This window comes from Hippoglossus hippoglossus, chromosome 8 (genome assembly GCF_009819705.1).
Source record: "Hippoglossus hippoglossus isolate fHipHip1 chromosome 8, fHipHip1.pri, whole genome shotgun sequence".
Classification (NCBI taxonomy): domain Eukaryota; kingdom Metazoa; phylum Chordata; class Actinopteri; order Pleuronectiformes; family Pleuronectidae; genus Hippoglossus; species Hippoglossus hippoglossus.
The window spans coordinates 13,653,106-13,676,373 of NC_047158.1; the positions used below are offsets into that span (position 1 = coordinate 13,653,106).

General features: G+C 41.6%; 4 protein-coding genes across 6 annotated transcripts; 2 read left to right on the top strand and 2 right to left on the bottom strand.

Moving 5' to 3' along the window:
- Positions 1–1,638: 1,638 nt before the first annotated feature.
- LOC117766310 (G-protein coupled receptor family C group 5 member C-like) lies at positions 1,639–4,957 on the top strand. The gene is made up of 4 exons (XM_034593206.1): positions 1,639–1,844; positions 2,711–3,719; positions 4,157–4,260; positions 4,357–4,957. Exons 2-4 carry the CDS (start codon positions 2,747–2,749, stop codon positions 4,456–4,458), a joined length of 1,179 nt encoding a protein of 392 aa, XP_034449097.1. The 5' UTR covers positions 1,639–1,844; positions 2,711–2,746; the 3' UTR covers positions 4,459–4,957.
- A 2,653-nt stretch (positions 4,958–7,610) lies between these two features.
- ccdc137 (coiled-coil domain containing 137) lies at positions 7,611–11,283 on the bottom strand. Its single transcript, XM_034593895.1, has 6 exons — positions 11,137–11,283; positions 10,305–10,450; positions 10,004–10,223; positions 9,295–9,377; positions 8,525–8,604; positions 7,611–8,432 (listed from the first exon to the last, which is right to left on the bottom strand). The coding sequence occupies exons 1-6, from the start codon at positions 11,184–11,186 to the stop codon at positions 8,232–8,234; spliced, it is 780 nt and encodes a 259-aa protein (XP_034449786.1). The 5' UTR covers positions 11,187–11,283; the 3' UTR covers positions 7,611–8,231.
- A 1,868-nt stretch (positions 11,284–13,151) lies between these two features.
- Positions 13,152–15,279, bottom strand: LOC117766330 (tetraspanin-10). The gene is given in 4 exon segments (XM_034593255.1): positions 13,152–14,162; positions 14,165–14,325; positions 14,449–15,044; positions 15,158–15,279. Coding segments are annotated over 4 exon segments (990 nt in total). The 5' UTR covers positions 15,248–15,279; the 3' UTR covers positions 13,152–14,019.
- Positions 15,280–18,790: 3,511 nt separating this feature from the next.
- Positions 18,791–21,462, top strand: si:dkey-282h22.5 (uncharacterized protein LOC107988040 homolog). 3 transcript variants are annotated; one of them, XM_034593979.1, is made up of 4 exons: positions 18,791–18,887; positions 19,035–19,135; positions 19,261–19,390; positions 20,810–21,462. In XM_034593979.1, the coding sequence occupies exons 2-4, from the start codon at positions 19,102–19,104 to the stop codon at positions 21,087–21,089; spliced, it is 444 nt and encodes a 147-aa protein (XP_034449870.1). In that variant the 5' UTR covers positions 18,791–18,887; positions 19,035–19,101; the 3' UTR covers positions 21,090–21,462. The 3 variants fall into 3 exon arrangements, with proteins under 3 accessions (XP_034449870.1, XP_034449873.1, XP_034449872.1); XM_034593982.1 differs by having other exon boundaries at positions 19,264–19,390; XM_034593981.1 differs by having other exon boundaries at positions 18,805–18,887; positions 19,003–19,135.
- The last annotated feature ends 1,806 nt before the right edge of the window (positions 21,463–23,268 follow it).

Here is a 23,268-nt window from a genome sequence, read left to right on the forward strand (position 1 = left end):
CAATTTAAAGTGTACCTGGACAATAAAATATGATTCAGGCAATAGTTGTTTTAACTACAGAATTAGACCCAGAGCCCATTTAATTATGTGTGCATCTGAAAATGAGTATGTCCTTCATTAAGGTCACATTGCTTCCCCCCTCAAGTTCAGCTCCTATTAAGAATCTGCTAACAGGACCACAGTGCAAAGGAATGGATTGACGAGATGCTGGATTTGTGAGAGGACCCCCGGGACAAGATCTATCGAGGGATCGATGCACCACAGGGGAGCTCCATCACACAGTATAAACAGTGCGTTTAGTGCAGGCTGCATGCCAGAGTTTGCTTCAACAAGGTGTCCTGGATGACCTTACTCTTGTGCCGGACCCAGAGGGAATGCACCGGATAATCAGGTCTCCAAAACATGACAAATGTGCTGAAAGCATATCAATGTGTAAAAGGTTTACATGCAAGAATGGATGAAATGATAAAAACAAACAGAAAAGTGATACATCTTATTATTCCAAGTAACACAGTGGAATATGTAGAGAAATTATTATGTCAAAAATTAAATCTAGCAATTGCATCGGGTGGTTGCTCAATATTCTGCAGCACAGGTTTTTCCTTGTTATGATATACAATTTTACAACTCAATAATGGGCTAAGTAAGAGTTTAACTAGTTTTGTGATTCTTGGCAAAGGAAGGACCATGTGACCACTGTATTGTCTGATGGAAAAAGTGTTTGTCACAGTTCGTCATGTCCACTCCATCATCTTTTGACTTTCAAATCCCAACAATGGAATCACACCCCAGTATTTCAGCAAATTTCACATGTACAACACTTTGACCGTCGAGAGCGTAACTTTTATTCTAAAAGCTTAAAATCAATGGTGTCAGTCAATGCTCTCATTTATCAAATGGCTGTTAAGTGGCGTGGCCGAGCGGCAGATCAATCGCAAGATCTATTGTGTTGTGTAACCTAATTCGATTGTGTCTCTCTGACAAACAAAGGAGTCCTCCAATGACAAACAAAATCCAGCAGGTGGCGCTGCAAACTGGATGATGACGGCTCAGAAGTACTTTTACATGGGAGGGGGAAAAAACAGGAATATATGTCATTTTAAAAGGTATTAATGTGATTATTAAAGCATGCACCTAATGCCGGACTTTAGAGTTTGATCATCCTTAAATCCATCAACTGTGTGAAGGGCACTTTGCTCCAGGAAACAGAAATGGGCCAAACTCAGAAACTCACCCTGAAACTGACTAATCACAAAACTGATCAAATCACTTAACGCCATTAATCACCACTCATCAGTGAAATGAAAGTCTCTGCATGTGAGGGGGGTGGGTGGGGGGTGGGGGTCACAGCTCAGAACATGTGGCACAGCCTGTGTGTAGGGGTGGAAGTGTCACAGGAGAGGTGAGTGGTGCCTTTGTTTGGATGTAAACCGCCTGAAACAAATAAGTAGGGCTGGCTGCTAATCTCGCAGAATATGCAAAGCTGCAAACACCCGAGTGGCTGGAGGAGGAAGAGACACGGTTGGAGCCGAGACGCTGCAGGAACGAATGCATCTGTAGCATAACTATCATAGTTAAAATTATAAGAACAATAATTGTAATAACACGACGACATGGTTAATAACGCCGGAGAAGGAAGGAGTGGGCGGATGGAGCACTGTGTATGAGTGAAACTGGGAAAAGGAAAGTCGTGGATCGATGAAGTGGGTTGTTTAACTTCTGTAATAATTTCCAAACACTCTCGATAAAACCATCTAATTCGGGAACAAGGCGAGTGTGATTACAGAGGTGGGATATCCTCACCGGAGCTCATCCACCTGTTGGAGCTGCTCTCATCCGTCCAGGTAAGAAATCCCAAACAAACAATCCCCATACATTTGTTGTGATACTCCTGTAAATACATTCGATTTTTACTTTGTATTCAGTGTTGTGTTTTTGTTTTAGGAGCAAAGGGAAATACCTCGTTTTTTTTTTTTAGCTTTGTAACTAATCAATAAGTAATAAACAAATCAAATAGATTTGTCAATGGTTTATTTTGTTGAAGAAGTACAAGCATTTTCTTTTAACTTATAACTTCAAAGTCCTAATTTAAGGATTTACTCAGAACTGTAGATTTTTTTTATGTGAATGGAAAACATTAATACCAATAAACAATCAGTCAGTCAAACAATAACACCTTATTTATAAAGCACTTTTTATACAAACTAAATTTAAGTGCTTAAGATAACAAAAAACACCCCCCACCCCCAAGTAGGCCTAACCTAAGGCAGAATTATACATATAAAAAAAGAGTGAAAAATAATACAAATGGATAGAAAAATACATAAGATGACAAAATATAAAGTATAAAGTTAGTACAGTGGCGAAAAACTAAAACTAAAACAGTGCCTCTATAACTTAAATAGTTCAGCATAGATAGACTCTCTGATCTGATTCAAATTCACATCTGGATGATAATGTTGCTTGTAACTGTTGGATTCTTCAGTAACTTGGATGAATTTAAAGTTGGCACGATAAGCCTTCACACCACTGAGTTCAGTTTTCATTGTGAAACTCCCCCAGGCCCAGTACATGGATCACTCTGCTCCGTGAAGGAGCAGAGTGATCCGATGCATGTGATATCTAGAGTATCTTATTTTAATAATAAACGATGCAAATAATACAATTTGCCTTTAAATCATGTTTAAATAATCAATGTGTTTTGTGGCAGGTTTTCAAATAGAATAATTGAATCTGCAGCGAAGCCATGGACCCGACCAGTGCTCCGAGGGGATGTGGCTCCAGCATCAGCTCCATATATTACAACCTGTGTGACCTGACTCAAATGTGGGGGGTCGTGGTGGAGGTCGTTGCCGCTGCTGGCGTGGTGGCCTCCTTTGTCCTGTTCATCATCCTCATGGCCGGCTTACCGTTTGTGACGGACAAGAAGAGAAAGGGTACGGTGGCCTTCCAGGCTGGCATTCTAATCTTTACTCTGGGACTCTTTGGACTTACGTTCGCCTTCATCGTGGACCGGTACTCCACCAGCTGTGCTGCACGCAGGTTCCTGTTCGGAGTACTGTTCTCAGGCTGTCTAGCCTGCCTGGTGATGCATGGGTTGTGGCTTGCCCTGATGAAGCGGAGAGGCTGGGTTCCCAGGGGCTGGATGCTGTGCCTGGGAGCCCTGGGTCTGTGGCTGGTTGAGGTGATCATCAACACCGAGTGGCTCGTCATCACTTTGGTCTGGAGGCCACAGGGCAACGTCACTGTCCCTGACCTGTCCTGCAGCATTGCTAACCAGGACTTTGTGATGGCACTCATCTATGTAATGGTTCTGCTGCTAGCTGTGGTGCTGATGGCTATACCCTCACTGACACACAAGCAGTGGCGCAGAGATGGAGCCTTCATCCTGGTCACAGGGCTCCTCACTGTGGCTATCTGGGTAGCTTGGATTGTCATGTACATCCATGGGAACAGAGTGGCCGGGAATCCAACTTGGGACGATCCCACTCTGGCTGTAGCTGTGGTGTCAAACGCCTGGGTGTTCCTCTTCCTCTACACTATCCCAGAAGTCTGCTTACTGACTCAGCAAGACCCAGACAAGGAGGAGCCCCATGATGGAGAACATATCTATCCCACCAGGAGCCTGGTTTGTGACAACATCCTTAAGGAGATGGAGATGCCTCATCAGAACGTGTTCCTGGAGAACAAAGCCTTCACAATGGACGAGCCTCCAACAGGTAGGACATGGCAGTAATAATTAAATAGAGGTGTTTAAATAGTGTTAATAGAGGGGCATAAAATATCTACTTTTTTTTGGTGGAAATTATCAGCCACATGGCAATAATTAGAGCAGAAAATAAGAATAATACTTAACTGAAAAACAAATCTAAAAGTTGAAGTAAATCCACAAATAATTAAAGACTAAGTTGTAGTGGCTTTGCAAGTTTGGACGGTTTTCTTCCTGTTCCATTTATTTATCCAGCTTGTGCATGGTTATCTTGATATATGCTGCAAATACTGATTCACATAACTGGTCAGGTTTGGGTAAATGACTGTTCTCTTTATCTTCCAAGTGTCATTCCTGTTTTACAGTTTATGATGAAGTCCGACCTGAGACAAGTATCATAGTCCACTGAACAAAGATCATTTTCCTCTTCCACCTTCTCTTTACCAGTGCCCACAAAGCCAGTGTCTCCATATGGGGGGTACAATGGTCTGTTGCGAAGCTGTGTTTACCAGCCCACTGAAATTGCCCTGATAGCCAAGGGTCTGACAAAGGTGAGTGTGTTCATGATACTTTACACCACAGGAAAAAAAAATCCTCCTCGTCATCACATCTGAACTAATCCTTCCTCTCTCTGGGCGTTTCTATAGAGGGACCAAGATGCTGTGATGTTTCGAGCCACATCCCCCTCTTTGAATTCAGGAGGCGGCAGCAGCTCCCCGCCTCATTCAGCAAATTCCTTGCCATCCTAGGGAGTGTCCCACAGGAAGACTGTAGAGAACACATTGCACATTCAGTTTTTAAAGCGATGAAACGAATCCCCAACAGGGGTTTGTTCAAGCGTAAGAGTTCCTAATAGCAAATGTAATGCATCGTCCCTTTCTCTTCCTCAGGAAGATGCTTGAATCTCGCACTATGAGCACATCTCACACGCTTCCTACCCGTTTTATACTTTATATTGTTTGTGCAGTAGGCAGAGTATTATAAATAAAATATTACAATTACTGTAGACGGGTGGCCAATCTATTCATAGAACAATGTGAAGATTTCCATATGGAAAGGTTCACAAGTGTAGCTCCTCTATTTTATTTCCATTCTCACCAGTATATGGAAACTAATGCTTTCCCCTTTACTCTCAACTGTTAACCAGAAATCCAGAAAGAGTAGAATGTACTGTATGCATCTCTCTTTGAGCTATAGTCAATTTTAGGTGACAACTGATCAACTGTGTTGTCGGTTTCAGACATGAACTCCGGAAAATGTCTGGAAAATCTGATCGGGACAGATTGTCTTTCACATATGAAGAATGCAAGTCGTATTCATCCTGAGATATTCGTATTCTTTTTGTGTCCGTCATGTGTTCATCTTTGACACGTCCACTCACACTACAATATTCTCACAAGGGGTCACTTGGACATTTTACAATAGGGGGTTAAGCAGGAAACGTTCAGACTTTAGTGCATGTGTGAAAGCAGCATGTTTTAGTCGTGTAAAAAAAAACTAAAGAGAAGGATCAAGTACCAGCAGAATAAAACAAGTGGCTATAGCCTCAGTTGTGTGCAGTGTAAAGCCAATGTCTTTGTCTATTCTAGCTGCGATTACATTATAACCAATTATTTTTTTTGCCGTCACAATCTGCTGATTCAAACTCGTCTGTTGCTCGTCAGGTTCACTTGTGAAATAAAGTCATTCAGACTTCCTTTGAAAGCCGTATGATTTTGTAGCGTCTTGGATTTATAAAGAAATGATATATATTGGATGTAAAAGGTGTAAACTGTAACGTATTAAACCTGTGAAGCTTACTAAAGGCGGCTGGATCATTGGTTTTCACCGGAAACAACAGGAGGAGGCAGCCAGGGAGGTGACACAGGTACTGAAAGAGGAAGTGTGACCAGGCTTTCCATCTGGAACAACCTGGAACAATTATTTACATATTTTGGCTTGATAAGCTCACAGGGGCAGGCGCTCACTTTGTGGAGAGCGGTTTTTTCACTGCTTTACAAGGCAAAAACATGGCACGGGACAGTAAAACACAACAGTAAATCCATGTAATGCTCCTCACAAGTTTGAATTTAGGACTGCGATATTCTTAGTAGAGCCAGGTCGATGCATTATTGATTTGAGTTTGGAGCATAACAATGAGGTTTGATGGAGCGTGTGATAGAAACTACACCGTCTGAAAGCAGCAACAATAAAACGCTGCCAGGAGCTTTTGAATCAAGCATGTTTGTTGCATAAGAATCAGAGTGGACAGTCGATAATCATGAGTAATGGCACAATTCATACACTCATCTATATACAGACTGAATGTGGTGTATTTACTGAGACCGTTTTAAAACGCAACTGTGGATATACAATGTGGTTAAATTAGTTTTAGGAAACCAAAAATGGACAACTACATTGACTTGCGATTAGTTCTTCCTGTTCACTACACAGAGGGGAACATTTGATCACATTTAATTACTCACACACACACACACACAGTTTAGGGTGAGCTGCGGCTGCCTAGCAGCAGGCTGACTAAGCTCTCTCCCAATGACTCCCTCCATCCCGTAGTGTCAGCAGCCACATGTAATTCCTCGCAAACTAGAAATCAGTCAGATCACAAACAGCTCCATCTGATCTCCAGTGCACATGAGAAAAACAAACTTGTGAATAGAGCTGCAAAAGAAAAAAACTCCATGCAGATAAGCAGTGCAGCTTGTCAACAAGAAAAATGTATCCAAATGTAAACAAAAAGAGAACAGACGTTTGAGACTAAGAATATTTTCTTACAATTTCTAACTACAGTAACGTCTTTGCTAAGCAGTTACTGTCCAACTCTGCAGAAAAGGGGATCTGCAAATACAGTAAACCTCGCCAATGCGCTTATTTACAGTCTATTAGACTTTAATTCCAGATCAGTGAATTGTGCTTAACTCACACAAACAGCATCTTTCTCTGACAGGCAGCTGCTGTAAATCCCCTGACGTTATGAATGGCTGTCTTGTGCACATGGACACGGCTGGTTTCGTGACCAGCGAGTGGCTGGGCTCAGCTCGAGGGAGTCAGCACTACCAATCACAGGCAGCTGTCCCCACTTACTGCATTTCCCTGTCACTGTGACAACCCTCAGAGGACAAACACAGACAGCGGAAAAAAAAAAAAAACTTGCTGGTCAAGCTGAACAAACCGAACAGACTGAACCCACAGGTTTATTACTATTATTACCATCAGGTGATATTATTCAGTAGATAGATATTGCAGAAATATTAACATTGCAGTGTTTGCTTTTTGATCTAGGATGCTTTGAAAGATCAATGTTTCAAACCAAACATATGAATTTGTACAGTTCGTCCCCTAAGGCCAATAATGAAACAGTGGCCTTGTTCACGAGGGTTCAACTTTTCAGGATTACAAATGGAAATAGCAGTGCCAATTCTCCCACATTTAAAAAGACCGATGTGATTCATTTATCCCTGGATTCAGGCTCTCAGTGAGGTACAAAGGGAAACGAGGCATTACCAGTTTTTACATTTCGTTCCGTGAAAGCTTTGTTTATGTTACTTCCACCGAGGTTCACTGATGGTTCTGGCAAATACAGCAGGCAAGACAAGGCGAGGCAAATTTATTTGTATATAGAACCTCTTAACAACTGGGTAATGCAAACTGCTCTGAGAAAGCTGAGAAGCCCATCGGATGTTATTCAAAGATCTACAGGTCATATAACTGAAAGCTACAGGATAAATACTAATTGGACCCGATAGTTAGATTCTTTTCTGAGCAGATGTTTACACCGTCAGGAGTGAGCTTTGAGGTACGTTGAGGTTTAGATGGAAAACCCGGAAATTGCTGCTGATGAAGATTATGCGATATAAGTAAAAGCTCCGGAACAGCTATTAAAGACACATCATGGTGAGACTGGTTTGTTAAATTAATTTGTTTTCCTTTATTTATAAAATTGTGCTTGATTTCCATTCTAAAATATGCTAAAAGACAATTTAAATTAGTTTTAACAAGCATATATAGTATTGTATGGCATGGGGTACAACCCAAAAATACATTTTATGCAAAAAAGGTCAACAATTATTCAGCCTGCATTTGCCTTCAGTCCTCCATGCAAACTGTAAGAAACCAGCTGGAACCATTGAAGACTGCCATCTAGTGGAACTACAGAAAACAATCAGAGGTTTATATTTTCCTTGAGATAACATTATTTTTATTGTCCATCACATCACACTTGATGCCATAGCGGTTATCTAAAGATGGAAATATGAAAACAGAAAAATATGAAATCCAACTATCTACATGTATTTAATAGTTGAGCTATCAGTTACACTAATCATAGCATCCAGTTCTCCATGGAAGTGAATATGAGGCAGGGGATTGAGGTGCAACTTACCTCTAACTGTCGCCTGTGGAGGCTTCTTTCCCTGACAGATAGCTAAAGTGTGGTAAGCCATCTTTCTGACACATACAGTCGGCTGAATATTAATGTTCACTGCGGCCATTCACACTTCCTGCTTGAATTCAGTGACATGAGAGATCAATCAAAGTCTTTGATATTTTTCAGGCTGGCAGCTCTGGCCTCCTGGTTCTGCTGCTTCCGTTTCTTCAGGAGACGGTAGGCCTCCACTGCTCGCTCCCTCTCCTCCTCCACGATCCTCTTTCTGGCCATAGAGGGCTTAACTGTGGAGATCACCTTGTTACCCAGGAGAGAGTTGAGGAGCAGTCCCTTCGAAGAGTTCTAGATAATGGAGGCAGAGGATAAAAACAGTTAACCACTTAATCAAGCATTAAGATCAATGGGATAACGTGATAAACCCACAGAGCTGTTACCTGAGATTTGACCGGAGCTTTCTTGGGTTTGGCGCTTAGACACGGTGGAGCCATTGAAACTTCCCCAAATGGAACATGATCTACAATACAAAAACTATCATTTAATTATGATTAACTATAGAAAGAACTTCTTTCAGCTTCAAGTTTAGCTGATGTCATTTCATTTTTGGGCCACTGTGCAGCATGTTGGAAATATTAACATGATTATAAAGTGGTTATGATTAATTGTTTCGCAAATAATTGCCCAGACATATATCCGTCAAACACACGGATATCCCATATCAAACACAGAGCAACATAAGCAGTCATTTGGAGTTGTCTTTGTGTCCATCTTACACATCGTAGTCCACCAGTCACTCTAATTGGAACTCTGATTTCTGTCTGTGGTATCCGTGACTTTAGCTACTAAATTCTCCTCACGTCCTGCTGTTGGGTGCTGTGAACGTGGTGTACACTTGGTCTGTAAGAGTGTTTTAATGATAACAACTGTTGGCAGTAGCTGATATTCTCATTTTCCACAGAATACAGCCTTCTACCACTGCTAGTGTAAAAAACACCGAAAGGCTTGTGGACAAAACAATTTACTTGAAGGACCATGCCAAACACAATGCAACTGCAGAGATGGTAAATACCTCCTAATGATCTTCAACATGTTTCAACTGAAGGATGTTAATATACATTCTTGTGCTAAATTACAGAGGAAAGAACAACTATATCTCACTACCTTTATTGTGCTAACTACTAAAAAAAAAACACGCTTAATCACCTACCCACAAACATCTCTTTCTCCATCTCGGCCTCTTGTCTGTTCAACTTTTTCTGCTGTAGCCTCTGTATTTTCCCTTTATCATACCTGTAGAAAGACGGCAAGGAATAAATAAATCAGACATTTATCATCCAATGCATTATAATACAAGTCTGTCTCTAAGTGTGGACATTTAAATGCATGCTGGCTTTTACAATTTCATTTTACAGTGTGAGGCAGAGATAATTGGCAAATTAATCGGCAATTACTTTATCAGTTGACACTTTAATTTTGAGTTACTGCTCCTCTACTCTGAGGATCTGCTGTTCTTTGGTGAGAAAACAAAAAATATGTGGATATAGGATAGTGAATATTTGAATGTATTTGGGTCATTGCATGTCAAATCATCAGACAAATGTAATTTAAAAATATTTCATTGATTTTGCATTGGGATTAGTGACAAACAGCAGACAGCATTAATTACATTGTCCAATAGACAGCCCTTATAGGCTCATTTAAATTCATACCGAACCAGCCCCCCCTTACAAAACTGCTGTGGATCTTCTGTACTGGGAGGTGAATCCCCTTCCCAATCCCCATGAGAAAATGAGAAGCCTGAAGAAGCTAAATTCCATGTGTTTCGGATCCCAATAAAGGGAGATATTGGCGAAGGCAGTTTAAACTTTTTGTCTGACCACAAAACATCAACTATTACAAACAGCTGCTTTACTCACTCCTTCTTTTTCTCCGACTTGCCTCCGGACTTCTCCTGTTTGTCTGCGTCCAGCTCGGGCTTTCTGTCTATCTGGTTATTGGTGAGGAAGAGGACATGTTTTGTCTCAGCCTCCATGCGCTGCAGGTACCCCTTCACGCTCTCGTGCTTCCCCCTCTTGAAGTGTGGCACAGGTATGTCTCCATCCTGGGACTCCTCTGGTTTACCTTTGGGGAAGATGGCTGTAGGACAGAAAGTCAGTCCTTCACTGTTTACAAAACAACGTCTCGACTGAGGCACGTGTGGAATTCATCTTTACTCACCATCTTTTAGCTTTTTGGATTTCAATGGCCCACTTTTCATTCTCTCCTTGCTCTTCATTATCTCTCGGAGCCTGAAGGGGATGTGTTCGAGGTGGTCCTCTTCTCTGGCTTTCTGGGGTTTGCCATCTTGCCTGAGCTTCTTATCGCTGATATTTAGACACATAACAGAGCGGATTACAATTTTTTGACAGGACACAAACCCTGAAATCCAACAGTGAACGCATGGGACGCTCTTCCCAAGCGGATTGCACTGAGGATTTGAGTTTGCTACATAACAATGACATTTGATTGTTTTCACAACATGCATGTTTGTTGCATATGAATCAGAGTGGACGGTAAATCATCACAGACAGACAGACAGAGACACATATATATATATATATATATATATATATATATATATATACATATATATATATATATACACATACACACACACACACACACACACACACACACACAGTGGCCGAATGTGCTTTAATGACTGAGATCGTTTTAAAATGCTACCGTGGATATCCATCTTGGTTAAAGTAGCTTTAGACGAACAAACAGGGACATCTACTTTAACTTGAGCGTCTTATCTCTGATATTTAGACACAGCCCAGATAACAAGGACACATTTAAATACACGTAAGCATTCGGGTGTTGTGTATAACAGGTTCTTGTCCCGTCTTCAACCCAAGAAAGAGTTTAACTTAGTTCACTCCCCACTACGTCAGAGAGCTAACAGCAGCTAGCTGCCGTAGCTAGCTCAACTGCAGTCCCTACACGTTAGCTAGCGGCTGTAGCTAACCTGCTAGCAGTGGCTCGGTTCAAACATGAGCTTCGTTACCTCGGCGGTTCTGCTGCCGTGCGGCTCCTGTTCCCCCTTTTCTTCGCCATGTTGCTGTGTGATCGTTCAGTGCACGACAACACAACAGCGCACGTTGAGCGAGCAGCGTGCACGACCTCTAACCTGTGAACTCTAACCCCCCCCCCGGCGCCAGGGAGCGGTGAAGAGAAGAGGCCTCACTCTGTCGCTGTTCTCGGGTACCTCAGTCTGTACGGTCGATAGGCTGATTTACGACATTGTGCCTCTTGTTTGTTGGTTAAACTTTCCCATCAGCTGCTTTATGGAGTTTTGTTTGTGTTGAATACAATATTTTTTTTAAATGGAGATAAATCACTCCAGGTTCCTGAAAGGTGGACTAATTCGGTCTCAGAGTGATGCACAGACAATAGACGATCTTTACCGGGAAGGACACCCTGATTGGCTTTAGTAACTGCTGCTACTTCCGCGCACCACCACGCGGGGGCAGTGTAGTTGACTCAGACTTTGTTTTTATTTTGACTGCTTCAAACTTAGTGATATCAGTAATATGTAGGTAGGTAATATGGGATTTATTTTTGCTATTTCTGACTTCTGCGATTTATTCCGATATCTGTTTTACACATTGGATCAACATATTATACCTTCTTGTGATCCTTAAAATGTTTTCTAACCACACCAGAAGAAATAATGGAGATATCATACTCAGAGGAGACATGACACAGGGTTGTGCCAAAAAAGAAAAATTCTGCCAGAATTTGATAATCTGGGACAGGTCACTTGGTAATCTGGGACACTTCTATTAGGATTGTATTTAAAAAAGGCTAAATCACAGTGCTTTCATGCATGTCAAGCTCAACATTACAATACAGTTATTCTTATTCTTATTCTTATTCTTATTCTTATTCTTATTCTTATCCAAATACAGTGGTGGCTCTGTGTATGCAATAAATCCTTAAAAACAAAATGTAACATATTGCTGACCAAAATCGATAGTTTACATGTAGTTAAATTATTTACACAAAAGTATCTGATTTGATATATCTGCTGTGGGTTTATTAAAACAATTTTTTAATTTAATTTCTCCACCTGGGTGCAATATCTCCTGTTTTCGATGATGCTTTGCAGTTTTGCAGTTTCCTTTTTCAAACCTCCCTCTGAAAATGTTATCATGTAATCTATAAACTGTTGTTAGGTTATGGGAGCAGTAGCAGATTCAGCAAGTCCTCTCAGTGATCTGATTATGAAGGCACCGTGGTGTTTTAATTAGTAATGTGAGTATATGAGATATCGGGAGCCTCCATCGTCTGTGCATGTGTGTTTAAGATACTCATTTATTTATAATCATAGGGATGAACTTGATGATAGTTATTGGTTTTCAAGGACCACAGTCTCAAATTAATAGGGAATGCAATGCGATGCAAATTGACCTTGAATGTCCAACGACAGAAAAGTCAATTTGGACGGGGCCAAAGCTCAAGCGAAGCCTGGAGGCAAAGGAACCGCCGCCGGTTCAAGAGCAAGCCTCCGAAGAGGGACGTCATCGGGTGCGTCATCTAGAGAATTTGTCTTCAAACAAGGCAACATCTCCTTTTTGCTCCTCACTGTTTGTCATCTCTCTTCTAGACATCACTGTGATCTGCTCGTGGGAAGCCAACAGCCATCTCGAGCTACACGAACTGGCTCAGTATGGGATCATCTGACTCTCCTCACTGTGAAATTCTTTTCATATTCACCAAAGGGAACCAGTGTGGCCCCACTAAATGTCTTCATCAATATCGGCTTTGTGTGAATTCTAGTATGTGAACTATGTATCGGCATATTGTGGATGCTGCTCTTTGTTGTTTTATACATCAAATACATTTTTCGTAAGACTCTCAAGCACGTGTCTTATATGTCATGGAGGTTATAGTGGGAGCTGTAACTGGAAGCTCGGCTTTAAAGTCGAGGTTTCTGCACAAATGTCGGCATCATGTTTATTGTCTTTAATCAAACGCAGAATAAAGCTTTGGGGTGTTTTTTTAAAAACAATTTCAAATTCCATTTTCTTGTTCTCCTTTATTTTCCTCTTCGTCAAACTGAACAGTTTTGCATGAAACCCATGCGACTGTGTTGGAAGTATTACACCGTTTCCATTATAATGCTTTATTTGTCCCTTTTTAAATGAAGAGTAGAGCAAAATAGCTGATGAATCTTGTTTAGCTCACCAACATGTTATATTTTGTTTGTTTAATATGTACAATATCCACAGTCTATACAAATGACAAATTGTGGTTTTACAGTGTTCACAATAATGTACCGATAGGGAAGTATTGATCTTTTCATTTAACCCGTGGCACAAAATCAAAGGAGTGCATTTTTTAAATATCACATAATATCTTTGAGAATTATTTTCATTTTCTTCAACAGGTCATGAGGCTATAAATAAGCTTCTGTTATGTTCAAGTCAACCTTAGTGAGATTGTGACCGGTTCGTGTCCTGGTTTGATGTCGGGGTACGAACACAACTTGTCCAAGAGAAGAGACGGTTTTCAAGCACAATGAAGGTGTAAGGCACATACTATGGATTCAGTGGTAAATGTTAGATTGGGTCTCATCCACCCATTTATTATCTGTGCTGCTTGTTCTTTGAGGGTCACTGAAGGCTGCAGCCAAGTGTGATTTCGTGTCTTAGCTTGTTTTGATGGAATTTGTATATTCGCTGGGTGAATAATGCATTCTGCATTTTGCACCTCGACATTTTTAGTTAGCTAAATGTCTAATTGTTTTGTCTTTTCCTCTGGAGCTGCACAGGTTCAGTAAACTTTCTTTACAAGCAAGCTGAAAGAAAATGCTTGTGGTTGTGTCAAACAAACAAAACCAGAATGCAAAAAAAGCAGTCAGCACTCATGCGATGTCTATGATAGATCACATATACACTTTATGCCTCTGGAAGATTTCCAGCAGTCGCGTAGTCACAAACAGAGTCAGAATTTGGACCCCGAGTACGACGACGCCAACCGTCCCTATCAGGCCGTTGTGCTGCTCGATCCAGCGGGAAATCCCCCCAGACATCCGCCCAGGAAGATCACACTTTGAGCGGTGAACTCATCGAGCAGCTGGGCTCCCAATCCACACTGCGAGTTCCACACTGTGCCGTTCTGCAGAGGGTCCACACAGCAGGTTGCAGGAACACCGCAGGCCAGCACTCCTGGAGCTGAGCAGTTATAATATCTGAGGGAAGAGGAGGGGGATAACGTGCTGACCATTACATCTCATCTAAATGCATTTCTACATCATGAACAATAAGTCATGGTGTATATTTTTATGTATTTGCAAGTTGGCCACACTACTCACATGTTGACTTCCCAGTCACGGTAGTTATCTGCCCCACAGCACTGCAGATTTGACTGAATCTCATCTGTGATGAACCTCAGGTCCAGGTCATCCTGATAGCGCGCCATGGCAGTTAACATTCCTGACCGCAGGTAGCTCCCGATCTGATCTTGGAGACTGTAGGCAATAATGGCCGCCAGCACCTGGGCTGAGATAAGCACCAGCACGGCGACGGAGAACAGCTTCAGTAAGCAGCAGTTCTCTCTCAGGGCGCCCACACAGCCTGACAGGCAGAGCACAGTCAGCACGAAGCCCAGAGTCACAAGTATCAGCATGGGGTCGGTGCCGATGCTGCCGATCTTCTCCTGGGCAAATGACTCTTTGGTGATGAGGCCCCACATCCCCAGACCAAGAACCACAAGGCCCAGAACCGTAAACACCAGGTTACACAGGAACAGGAAATATTTTAGGAAATAGTCCATCAATGAATATCTGTAGTAGGTTTGGATCCTTGAGAATGCAGGGCTGTCGTGGTCCTGTCCATTCTTTGTCCCTGCCCCCTTCAATTCATCGGTGACATAGCCGAGCTCCTGAGCATCCTCTTTGGCTGAGTCTGCCTATGGACACACACGAATACAGATAAAAGCCAAAGTTTTGAGAACAAAGAGGTGCCAGATATTCAGAAGGAAACATAATGTGAAAAAGCAAGAGTTCAAATGCAGCCCCTTACCTTTGGTATGAGGGGACTGGACTCATTCTGCGTATTGTCCCTCCTCGACCACGGCAAAGGAATCCATCTTATATCCAAATATCTCCTCATGTTGTCAACCAGTGGGAGATGATGATCCTTCCCGTGCTTTTATCAGGTCTGAATGACTAAAGCTAATGTGGAGCACAGACGAACAGTGGGGGGGGGGGGGGGGGGGGGTGGGGGGGGGGGGGGGGGGGGGGGGGGGGGGGGGGGACAGAGGAGCATGTGAGCTGAGGTGGAGTAACCACGTTCAGCCCCAGGCTGCTGTGTTACGTGAGATTTCTTCATCATGTTGAGAGTCACAGTGAGGGGTTACACGGTCATCGCAGTATGAGAGACTCTCACACACACACAACAGTGAAACTCAAACCAAGAAGGACAAGAGGCTTTTGACTCGTGAAATTTACTTGCGGAAAATCATTCAACAGAGGCCCAACATTGTCCTTAAATCAAATCAAGCCGCACTACTAATTGCACAAACTCTTTTATCAGTCCCTTAGATATGCCCTATTTTCTTCATCGATTAGGAGCCACGATTTATTCCCTGGAAATGAGTGAAATTATCAAAAAGAAATTTGTAATGTAATGTTTACGCAATTAAAATAAAAATAAATATCCAGGCCAAAGTTAGTGAGTTCTTCCAAACCTCCACCCTACCACCAAGTTTTAAGAAGACAAATATACTTTGAGGAAAATAACCTCCTCGGCAGAGGTAAGAACCAAATTAAATCAATTGAAATGAATTAAATTCTCAATTCTTCATTTTTCATAAAGAAAATGTTGCTGATAAGAGCTACACGGACCATGACCTGATTAATAAAACAAAGAACTGACCTGGCAGACGATCAAATTATTATTATATTCATATTTAATGTATTTTTACCTGAGCTGCCATCCATGCATTAATCCCAGCAAAAACATTGAACCACATCATGCACTGGTAGAACCAATAAGCTCCTTTTAAATGACACATATGGAAGGACAGATTTCTCACCTCCCCATTGCTCATCTTTTGGGAGACAGCCTATTTAACCGTTTCAAAATGAAAGTATCGTATGTATTTGTTTTTGTAAATGCTTTTTTTTAAAGCTATAATACATCTGCCCTGGTTTTTGTTTAGAGCAGTGAGGGCATGGAGTAGCAGCTACAATGTGGGAGTGATTATTTTCCACCTGCCAGGCCAGACTTTGAATCCGAATGATGCACGACAACAGCTCAGTTCATCATCCTGCTTGACTCGTGTCTATGCCCAACACCAACATTTGATTCAGGAGGAAGAGCGAGAATCTACATGTTTCACCTTTTTGTTTGGCGACTGGCTCCTCTGATGAAGTCATTATGGGAAGATCTGCTGCTGTGGGTCAATAACCAGCAGCGAGTGAGTTAAAACAGAAAGACTGAGGCCTGGTTATCTCACACTCTGGCTCTGCAAGTCCTCTGCTGTCATACTTTCCTGGGCCTGTGACGATCCAAGCGGCAGAGCTGGAGGAAAGTCAGTCTACTCCTGCAGAGCGGTGGACTCCAGAAATTTGTCCTGTCATAAATCTCTTTCCATATTAATCTGTTGAAACAAAAAAAAATACATATTACATTTTTAATAATAATAATAATAATAATTATATAAATAAAGGTTGAATGTCTTCTCGCTCATAGGTGTATACATAATCTTGCGTACACAGTAATGCAGGATCTTAAGTATCTTGCACATCAGTGTCGGAGAAAATATTACACTTGACAAACAAGGAACGATCATGAGCCGTTAAATCATTTGATCGAAAAGGAAGTGTGCTTCACAGTTAAATAAGATTATACAGATTTACAGGTTATGGTGACTTGCTGACAGAATCAAAGATGGGTGTGAGATTCTGCCTTAAATCACAGTGTTTCCTTGTTCATAAATCTTTTGAGAGGCTGTGATTTAAGGTGCGGTTAGTTCCCACTCCCTTAGCCGAACCCACCATATATTCTTTAATGTTTTCAGCGCTGACCAATGTGAAACTAAAAAGCATGCAGTACACTCTGTCGTCTCCATGTGACTGTTGCCCAGCCAGATTCCTTTTTTAGCAGCTGACCTTGCAGCTGACCTTGTGTCATTACAAATACCTGCACGCATCAGCACAGCTTGCAGCGCAGTGTTTCAGATGGAGTAAGACACTTGATGCAACAAAAGCTATTTAATTTCTGACTGGAAAAAGAAATGCTTGAGTGTCCAACTGCCTAAAACTTAAGGAATATTTCTTGGGTTGACAAAAGGTGAATTAAACTGACTCTGAGCAAAATAATTGAGTGGATCAGTGAGCAGCCTGTCTGAGGTTAGAGTTTCCTGTAATAACTACACAATGAATTAAAGAAGAATACAAACATTATTACCATATCATTCTCTTTCCAGCTGCTTTGAATGCAGCCCCTCGGGTTTTGATCTATCAGGACAACTAAAGGGACCAGTGCTGGCCGGGATTGTCCTAGCCCAGATGCCGAGCAGATTGGATTACAGTCGGCAGTAAGAATGCTCCGCTGGCTGGAGCCACACTGCTACATCAAACACCCACCCTGGATTAGGGCCCATAGGGAGTGCAGTCGCCCTGCAACACTCACAGCAGCTAAAGGACACATGGGGGATAGATGGAGCATAGATTGGGGATTATCAGGACCTCCCACTCAGGATCTTTTATTATTTTATTTTTTTACAGTGCAGATGTGGGGGCTGCAAGACACATCTGATAAGAGCCCCTGGGAACCATGTGTGTATGTATGTGTGTGCATTTGTGTACACCCGTTGTTGTTACCGCTTAAGGACCTTTATACCTGTATAATCATATACAACGTTCTATAGTTGTAGTATAGAAAATGTTGTTTACCAAGGGAGAATTTATTACCAAATATACACATTATATTTATTATGCTATACTCATATTCTTTTTGTATACCGTATCTGCCTATATACGTATAAACAGTCAAATTGGCATATATATTGGGACACGTGTATCCCAATATCTCCTTACTTATGCACAAATACAAATACAGTTTTACATGCTTGTGCAATCAGCCTGTGCCACTGCACTTTACTGAATAAAAATTCTATACAAACAATATTTCTGAATGTACATATTCTGCATTTTGGAAATGTTATTTTTAATTTTTTAATAATTCTGACTTGTCTGCAAAGTGAATTGCCCCCGGTGTGTGTGATCAACACAATTTTATTTTATCTTATCTTTGAACACTGAACTTGTCAGGACCAGTACACCTCATTGGGATCAAAGCCCGGTCTTAATGAGGTTAAAATATCATTTCTGAACTCAAGGTTAAGTTTTGGGTTAAGTAAGAATTGCTCACGTTTAAGGTTAGAGGTAAATTTTGGTCAGGCATTGTCCCCAAAAATCTGTGTGTGTGTGTGTGTGTGTGTGTGTGTGTGTGTGTGTGTGTGTGTGTGCGTGTGCATGTGCATGTGCATGTGCATGTGCATGTGTTCAACATGTTGTGTCTTCGTCCAGTGTGCTCACATGCTACAGAGTGTGTCACAGCCCTTCTGGAGTGGGCGGGGCAGGTGGTGAGCGGATTGGCTGCAGGAGTTAAGGGAGGCACTTATAAGAGCGTGCTGGCCAGGTCATGGTTTGTCAGTGTGTCACTGTTGAACGATTCCATCGCAAAGACCGTGGTCCTGCTCTGACCTGGAAAGAGAAAGAAAAAAAAAACACTTCACAGAAAGGTACCGTAAAATCCAGTGCATGATGATGATTTTCACATTTATCTAAATTATAACTTTGCCACGTCCACTTGCGAGTTGTCCTTCTTCACTTCCCTGTGTACTTGTTTCTCGGCAGCACCCGTGTCCCATATTGCTGTTTTTGTTCAGTGAGGAAGATGAGGATGAAGGGGGCTCTGGTCCTTCTCTGCATGGTCTCAACGTGTGGAGCTCAGAAATGGAAACAGAAAACCAGCGCTGGGACGCTGCAGGTCAGAGACATCACACTCCACAATCTGTAAATGATTAACAGTGATGTTACATGTAAAAAAAAAATATTGTGTTCAAATTACTTTAAGCAGCCAAACACAGTCTTAGTAAAAGTTTCTGTCTTCAGCAGAACACACCTATGGCAAAACTTGTTCCAACCTGACTCAGGTTCTGGATAACTGGAAATTTGCTATTGTCAGCCAAGTGAAAGATCTGCTGATTAATGACCATGCCTCCGTCCTCCCTGAATACAACAGGTGGGTCACTCAAGCATCTTATTGGACTAACTGTAGGCCATAGTGCCGTGCTGGTGCACAAACAAGCTAGAAAAGAAAACAAGTTTAAATGTTGAGTAAGAGAGGGGGGATGTGCAATGCATAACAAGACTCTGATGAAAGTGAAGATTTGATTCTTCCTCGCAGTCGTACTAAATTAGGTTGTTGCTCAACTCGCTAAGCTTTACATAAGACCGTGGACCGGTCGGAGCCAGAGGTGGTGAATTGCCAAGGTCCCTGCAAGGACAAGCCTTAAGCTTTGTAAATGACCTCACCCTACGCAGACCGTGCCAGAGGAAGCTGGGAAATGTTTCAGCCTCCTGTTCTGGTGAAGAGATCCTGGCAGACAATACTCAAAGTCATTGAACTTTTCCTCTGGAGACAATTACGCCAACAGCTGGGACCATATTTAACACGGACATTCCAGAATAGCCATTTCCGGTGGAGTGCAGGCCAGTGAAGGCCCATTGAGGGAAATATCAGAATGGAAGAGGAAAGTATGAGAAAACCAAGTTCTGATGCACAAATCTGTTTTCAGTTATTTTTTAGACTTCTTCTCTAAACTTTGATTTATTTTGAGATATTGGATCATTAGGACATTTATTGAAATCAAAACATACGAGAAATCAAATTTTTTCATCTTTAACAATGTATTGTATTTTTTTTCTTTTTGTAAAATCATTTTTAAAGCAACCTGCAGTGGTGGGATGAAACAAAGTACATTCTTTTCAATAATACTCCATATATATATATATAGACACATATCTGTACTTTATAGTCCAGAGCGGAGACTTGACAAAAATAATGTAGAGGGCCTTTACGTTAGGGAATAGCTGCAATTACTTTTTTTCAAATACTTTAAGTATAGTTAATGCAAGTACTTACTTTTACTCGAGTAGAAGAGTTGATGTGTTACTTTTACATTTCTGTAAAATGTTTGAGTATACTTGAATACTCAAGTAAATATAAAATGTATTGGAGTATAATTTAAGAACAGTATTTCCGTCTGAAATGTGGTGGAGTGGATGCATATAGAATAAAATGAAAATATCCATGTCAAGTGTAAGTACATAAACACTGTACTATACAGAAAGGGCTTGAGTAAATGTACTCAGTTATTTTCCAGCAGTGCTGCAGGCTCTGTCCTTTGTTAAAACTAGGCCAAAACATTAAATTTGTACTGATCTTTATGTCTGTTATCCTGATGTTTTTCCCGCAGATGATGGAGCTGTTTCTGTTTAACAGCATGCCGTGACTTTCATGTTGCGGTCGTCCAATTTGACTCTGTTCTCCTCTCACTTACATGAAAGCTTATGGGGCATTGCAGTGCCAGCCGTTTGTTGACTGGCCGTACTGAAACCATTTATTTGCACCTTCCCAAATGTCTCTGCATTGGTCCAGGATCCAGCCTCTGTCAGAAGCACTGCGAGACCTCTACAGGCAGTTTAACTCGCTAAAAGACGAGCTGGGGAGCCTCAGCACAAAGTTTGACCAAGTGGAGGCTTTTGTGGACGACCCCAGGAACGGCAGATCCACTCAGCCTGAGCGACCCATACCGAGGATTCACCCCAGGGTTGGACTGAGGTCTCCACTGCGGGCACAGATGAGGGCTCCTGACAGGAGGATTGTCAGGGGGCCAACGCTGATCAGAGCGAGGAGGAAAGGGCTTCAGAGACCTTAGACCCCTTGCCCAGTGGTTACATATGCTGATGCGTTGAACGGGAGCAGATGTGTTCATAGATTGTTCAGAAGACTTTGAATCATTTCTGGTATTTTATGTGTGTGATGTGATAAAAGATGACGTAAAGAAAACTTTAGTAGAAATAGACTTCAAATGTACTCATCTTAGCCTCTCTGTGCAAAGTCACTTTCAACCACAGGGAGGCAGTATTTACCAAATTATCCCTGACTATCATCTGGCTGCTCTGTGTAAAACATTAAACTAACATGACGTACTGCAGCTATGCATCCTCTTACTACAATAAGATGAGCAGAGGAATGTTATTAATGAGAGTTAATTATGGTGATGAGTTTGTAAAAATAAAGGTGATGGTTTTATCCCCCGGATGTTGAAATTAAAGTAACAAATGCGTGACAATAGAATTGACAATGTTTTGTTGTACAAATAAAAGCTTTTGCCTCTGCTGACAGTAACGGACGTAGTTGAGGCATGAAGTCGAACAAAAGCTCCTCATAGCAGTAGAGCAGTGTCAGTGTTGCATCTTCCAAACCATAGTGTCTAAATATAGATGGACAACACGCCTCCATTTCCTCCACTTTCCAGAGAGGAAGCTAAAATAGATGGCACATAGGAATTCTGAAATTTTTCGGCCTTTATTTCATGTGGAGCTAGCGACTGCATGAATGAGATCAAGGGATGGGGCTGCAATATCGAGGTCCTGACGAAGCACGCTCTCGACCAATCACAAATCAGTCTCAGCTGTCAATCATGATGTTTAACCCCTTTTTATGTCATCAATAACTAATTGAAACCACAGCTACTGGAAAGATTAACACTCAAACATACATCAGTGTGATGAGAACTACCTAAAAAAAGGTATTTGACATGTACATTTAATGTTGGTCAGTGGATGGGACCATAACATGGAGGAGGCAGGGTTTCTGACCTAATAATAACTTTATGTATAGAAACAAATAGCTTTACAAGGGCAGCGTAATAAAACAGAGCACAGCAAGAATGAACAAATCACAAATATTAAAGACAGTATTCATTTAAAAGAACTCGAAAAGACATATAATTCTTTTAAATGAAGTGTTAAAATTATCATTCATTAAAAAAGAAATAAAATTCAGGTAAAATCAAGCTCTCCGATGAAAGTGTGTTTTAACACAGGATGTAAAAGAGATCTCAGATAACCTGATTTCCTCAGGCAGATTATTGCAGAGTCTTGGGGCCCTCACAGCAAACACTCTGTCCCCTTTAGTTTTTAATCTAGTATTTGGAACACAGAGAAGACCTCTGCCTGAGGATGTCCATGTACGTGAGGGGTAGTAAAATACTAAAAGGTCTGATATGTAGCTTGGAGAAATGCCACGGAGAGATTTAAAAGTAATCAGCAAAATCTTAAAATCTCTTCTAAAACATAGAGGAAGCCAGTGTGAAGACTAGAACAGGAGTGATGTGGTCTTATGGTTCTGTTTGAAAGCCTGGCAGCTGAGTTCTGTTCAGTCTGGAGTCCATCAATAGACTTTTGGGTGAGGGAAGTAAAAAGGCTGTTTCAATAGGAGGCGTGATGAAATAAAAGCATGTAAAATCATCTGCAGGCAGCCACTAGGGGGTGATGGAGTCACTTTGGCTTCACTTCAGGGGAGCTGGCACGTCGGCCATCTTTACAGTCTGTGCTCTGAACCCTCTCATCTGTCTGCAGTCAGCTCACTTCCAGGTTCCAAGGCCCCTCTCAGCACACACTGACAACTGTCTGCACTCTCATCACTGCTCTAACATGTGTGACGGTGGTGATTGACATTTCTTTAAACCATTTAAATGCTTTTATTAAATTAGTCCCACCTACATCACTTAAATGATGCATACCATGCCTACCTACCTACATTTAAAAGTAAAGAAATACACGGCACCCTCAGGTCAATTAAAAAAACAATGTGAACATTTTAGACTCTTCTGAAGGACAATTATTCATCATTTACTTACACTGTCATGCTTCATTCTGTTACATTCAAGAATCATTCAATACAAAAAAACAATGTGATTTCATGAGCAGTTGACACGTCAGAACAGTCAAATGAGCTGCAACTGAAACAGAGTTTTTATCAGTGAAGCGTAACCTCTCAACCTCACCCTCTTCCTACCCAGGATGCACCTGCAGGCCGCCTCTCCTGAT

What these genes read in the sequence shown, in the direction of transcription:
- LOC117766310 (XM_034593206.1), top strand. Translation starts at nt 2,747, where the DNA reads ATGGACCCGACCAGTGCTCCGAGGGGATGTGGCTCCAGCATCAGCTCC. An exon ending in AATGGACGAGCCTCCAACAG is followed by an intron (nt 3,720 to 4,156) that starts GTAGGACATGGC and finishes TCTCTTTACCAG; the next exon opens with TGCCCACAAAGCCAGTGTCT. An exon ending in TAGCCAAGGGTCTGACAAAG is followed by an intron (nt 4,261 to 4,356) that starts GTGAGTGTGTTC and finishes GCGTTTCTATAG; the next exon opens with AGGGACCAAGATGCTGTGAT.
- si:dkey-282h22.5 (XM_034593979.1), top strand. Translation starts at nt 19,102, where the DNA reads ATGGAAACAGAAAACCAGCGCTGGGACGCTGCAG. An exon ending in CCAGCGCTGGGACGCTGCAG is followed by an intron (nt 19,136 to 19,260) that starts GTCAGAGACATC and finishes TTCTGTCTTCAG; the next exon opens with CAGAACACACCTATGGCAAA. An exon ending in GTCCTCCCTGAATACAACAG is followed by an intron (nt 19,391 to 20,809) that starts GTGGGTCACTCA and finishes GCATTGGTCCAG; the next exon opens with GATCCAGCCTCTGTCAGAAG.
- ccdc137 (XM_034593895.1), bottom strand. Translation starts at nt 11,186, where the DNA reads ATGGCGAAGAAAAGGGGGAACAGGAGCCGCACGGCAGCAGAACCGCCG. An exon ending in AAGTCGGAGAAAAAGAAGGA is followed by an intron (nt 9,378 to 10,003) that starts GTGAGTAAAGCA and finishes GTCTTTCTACAG; the next exon opens with GTATGATAAAGGGAAAATAC. An exon ending in GGAGAAAGAGATGTTTGTGG is followed by an intron (nt 8,605 to 9,294) that starts GTAGGTGATTAA and finishes TTTGTATTGTAG; the next exon opens with ATCATGTTCCATTTGGGGAA.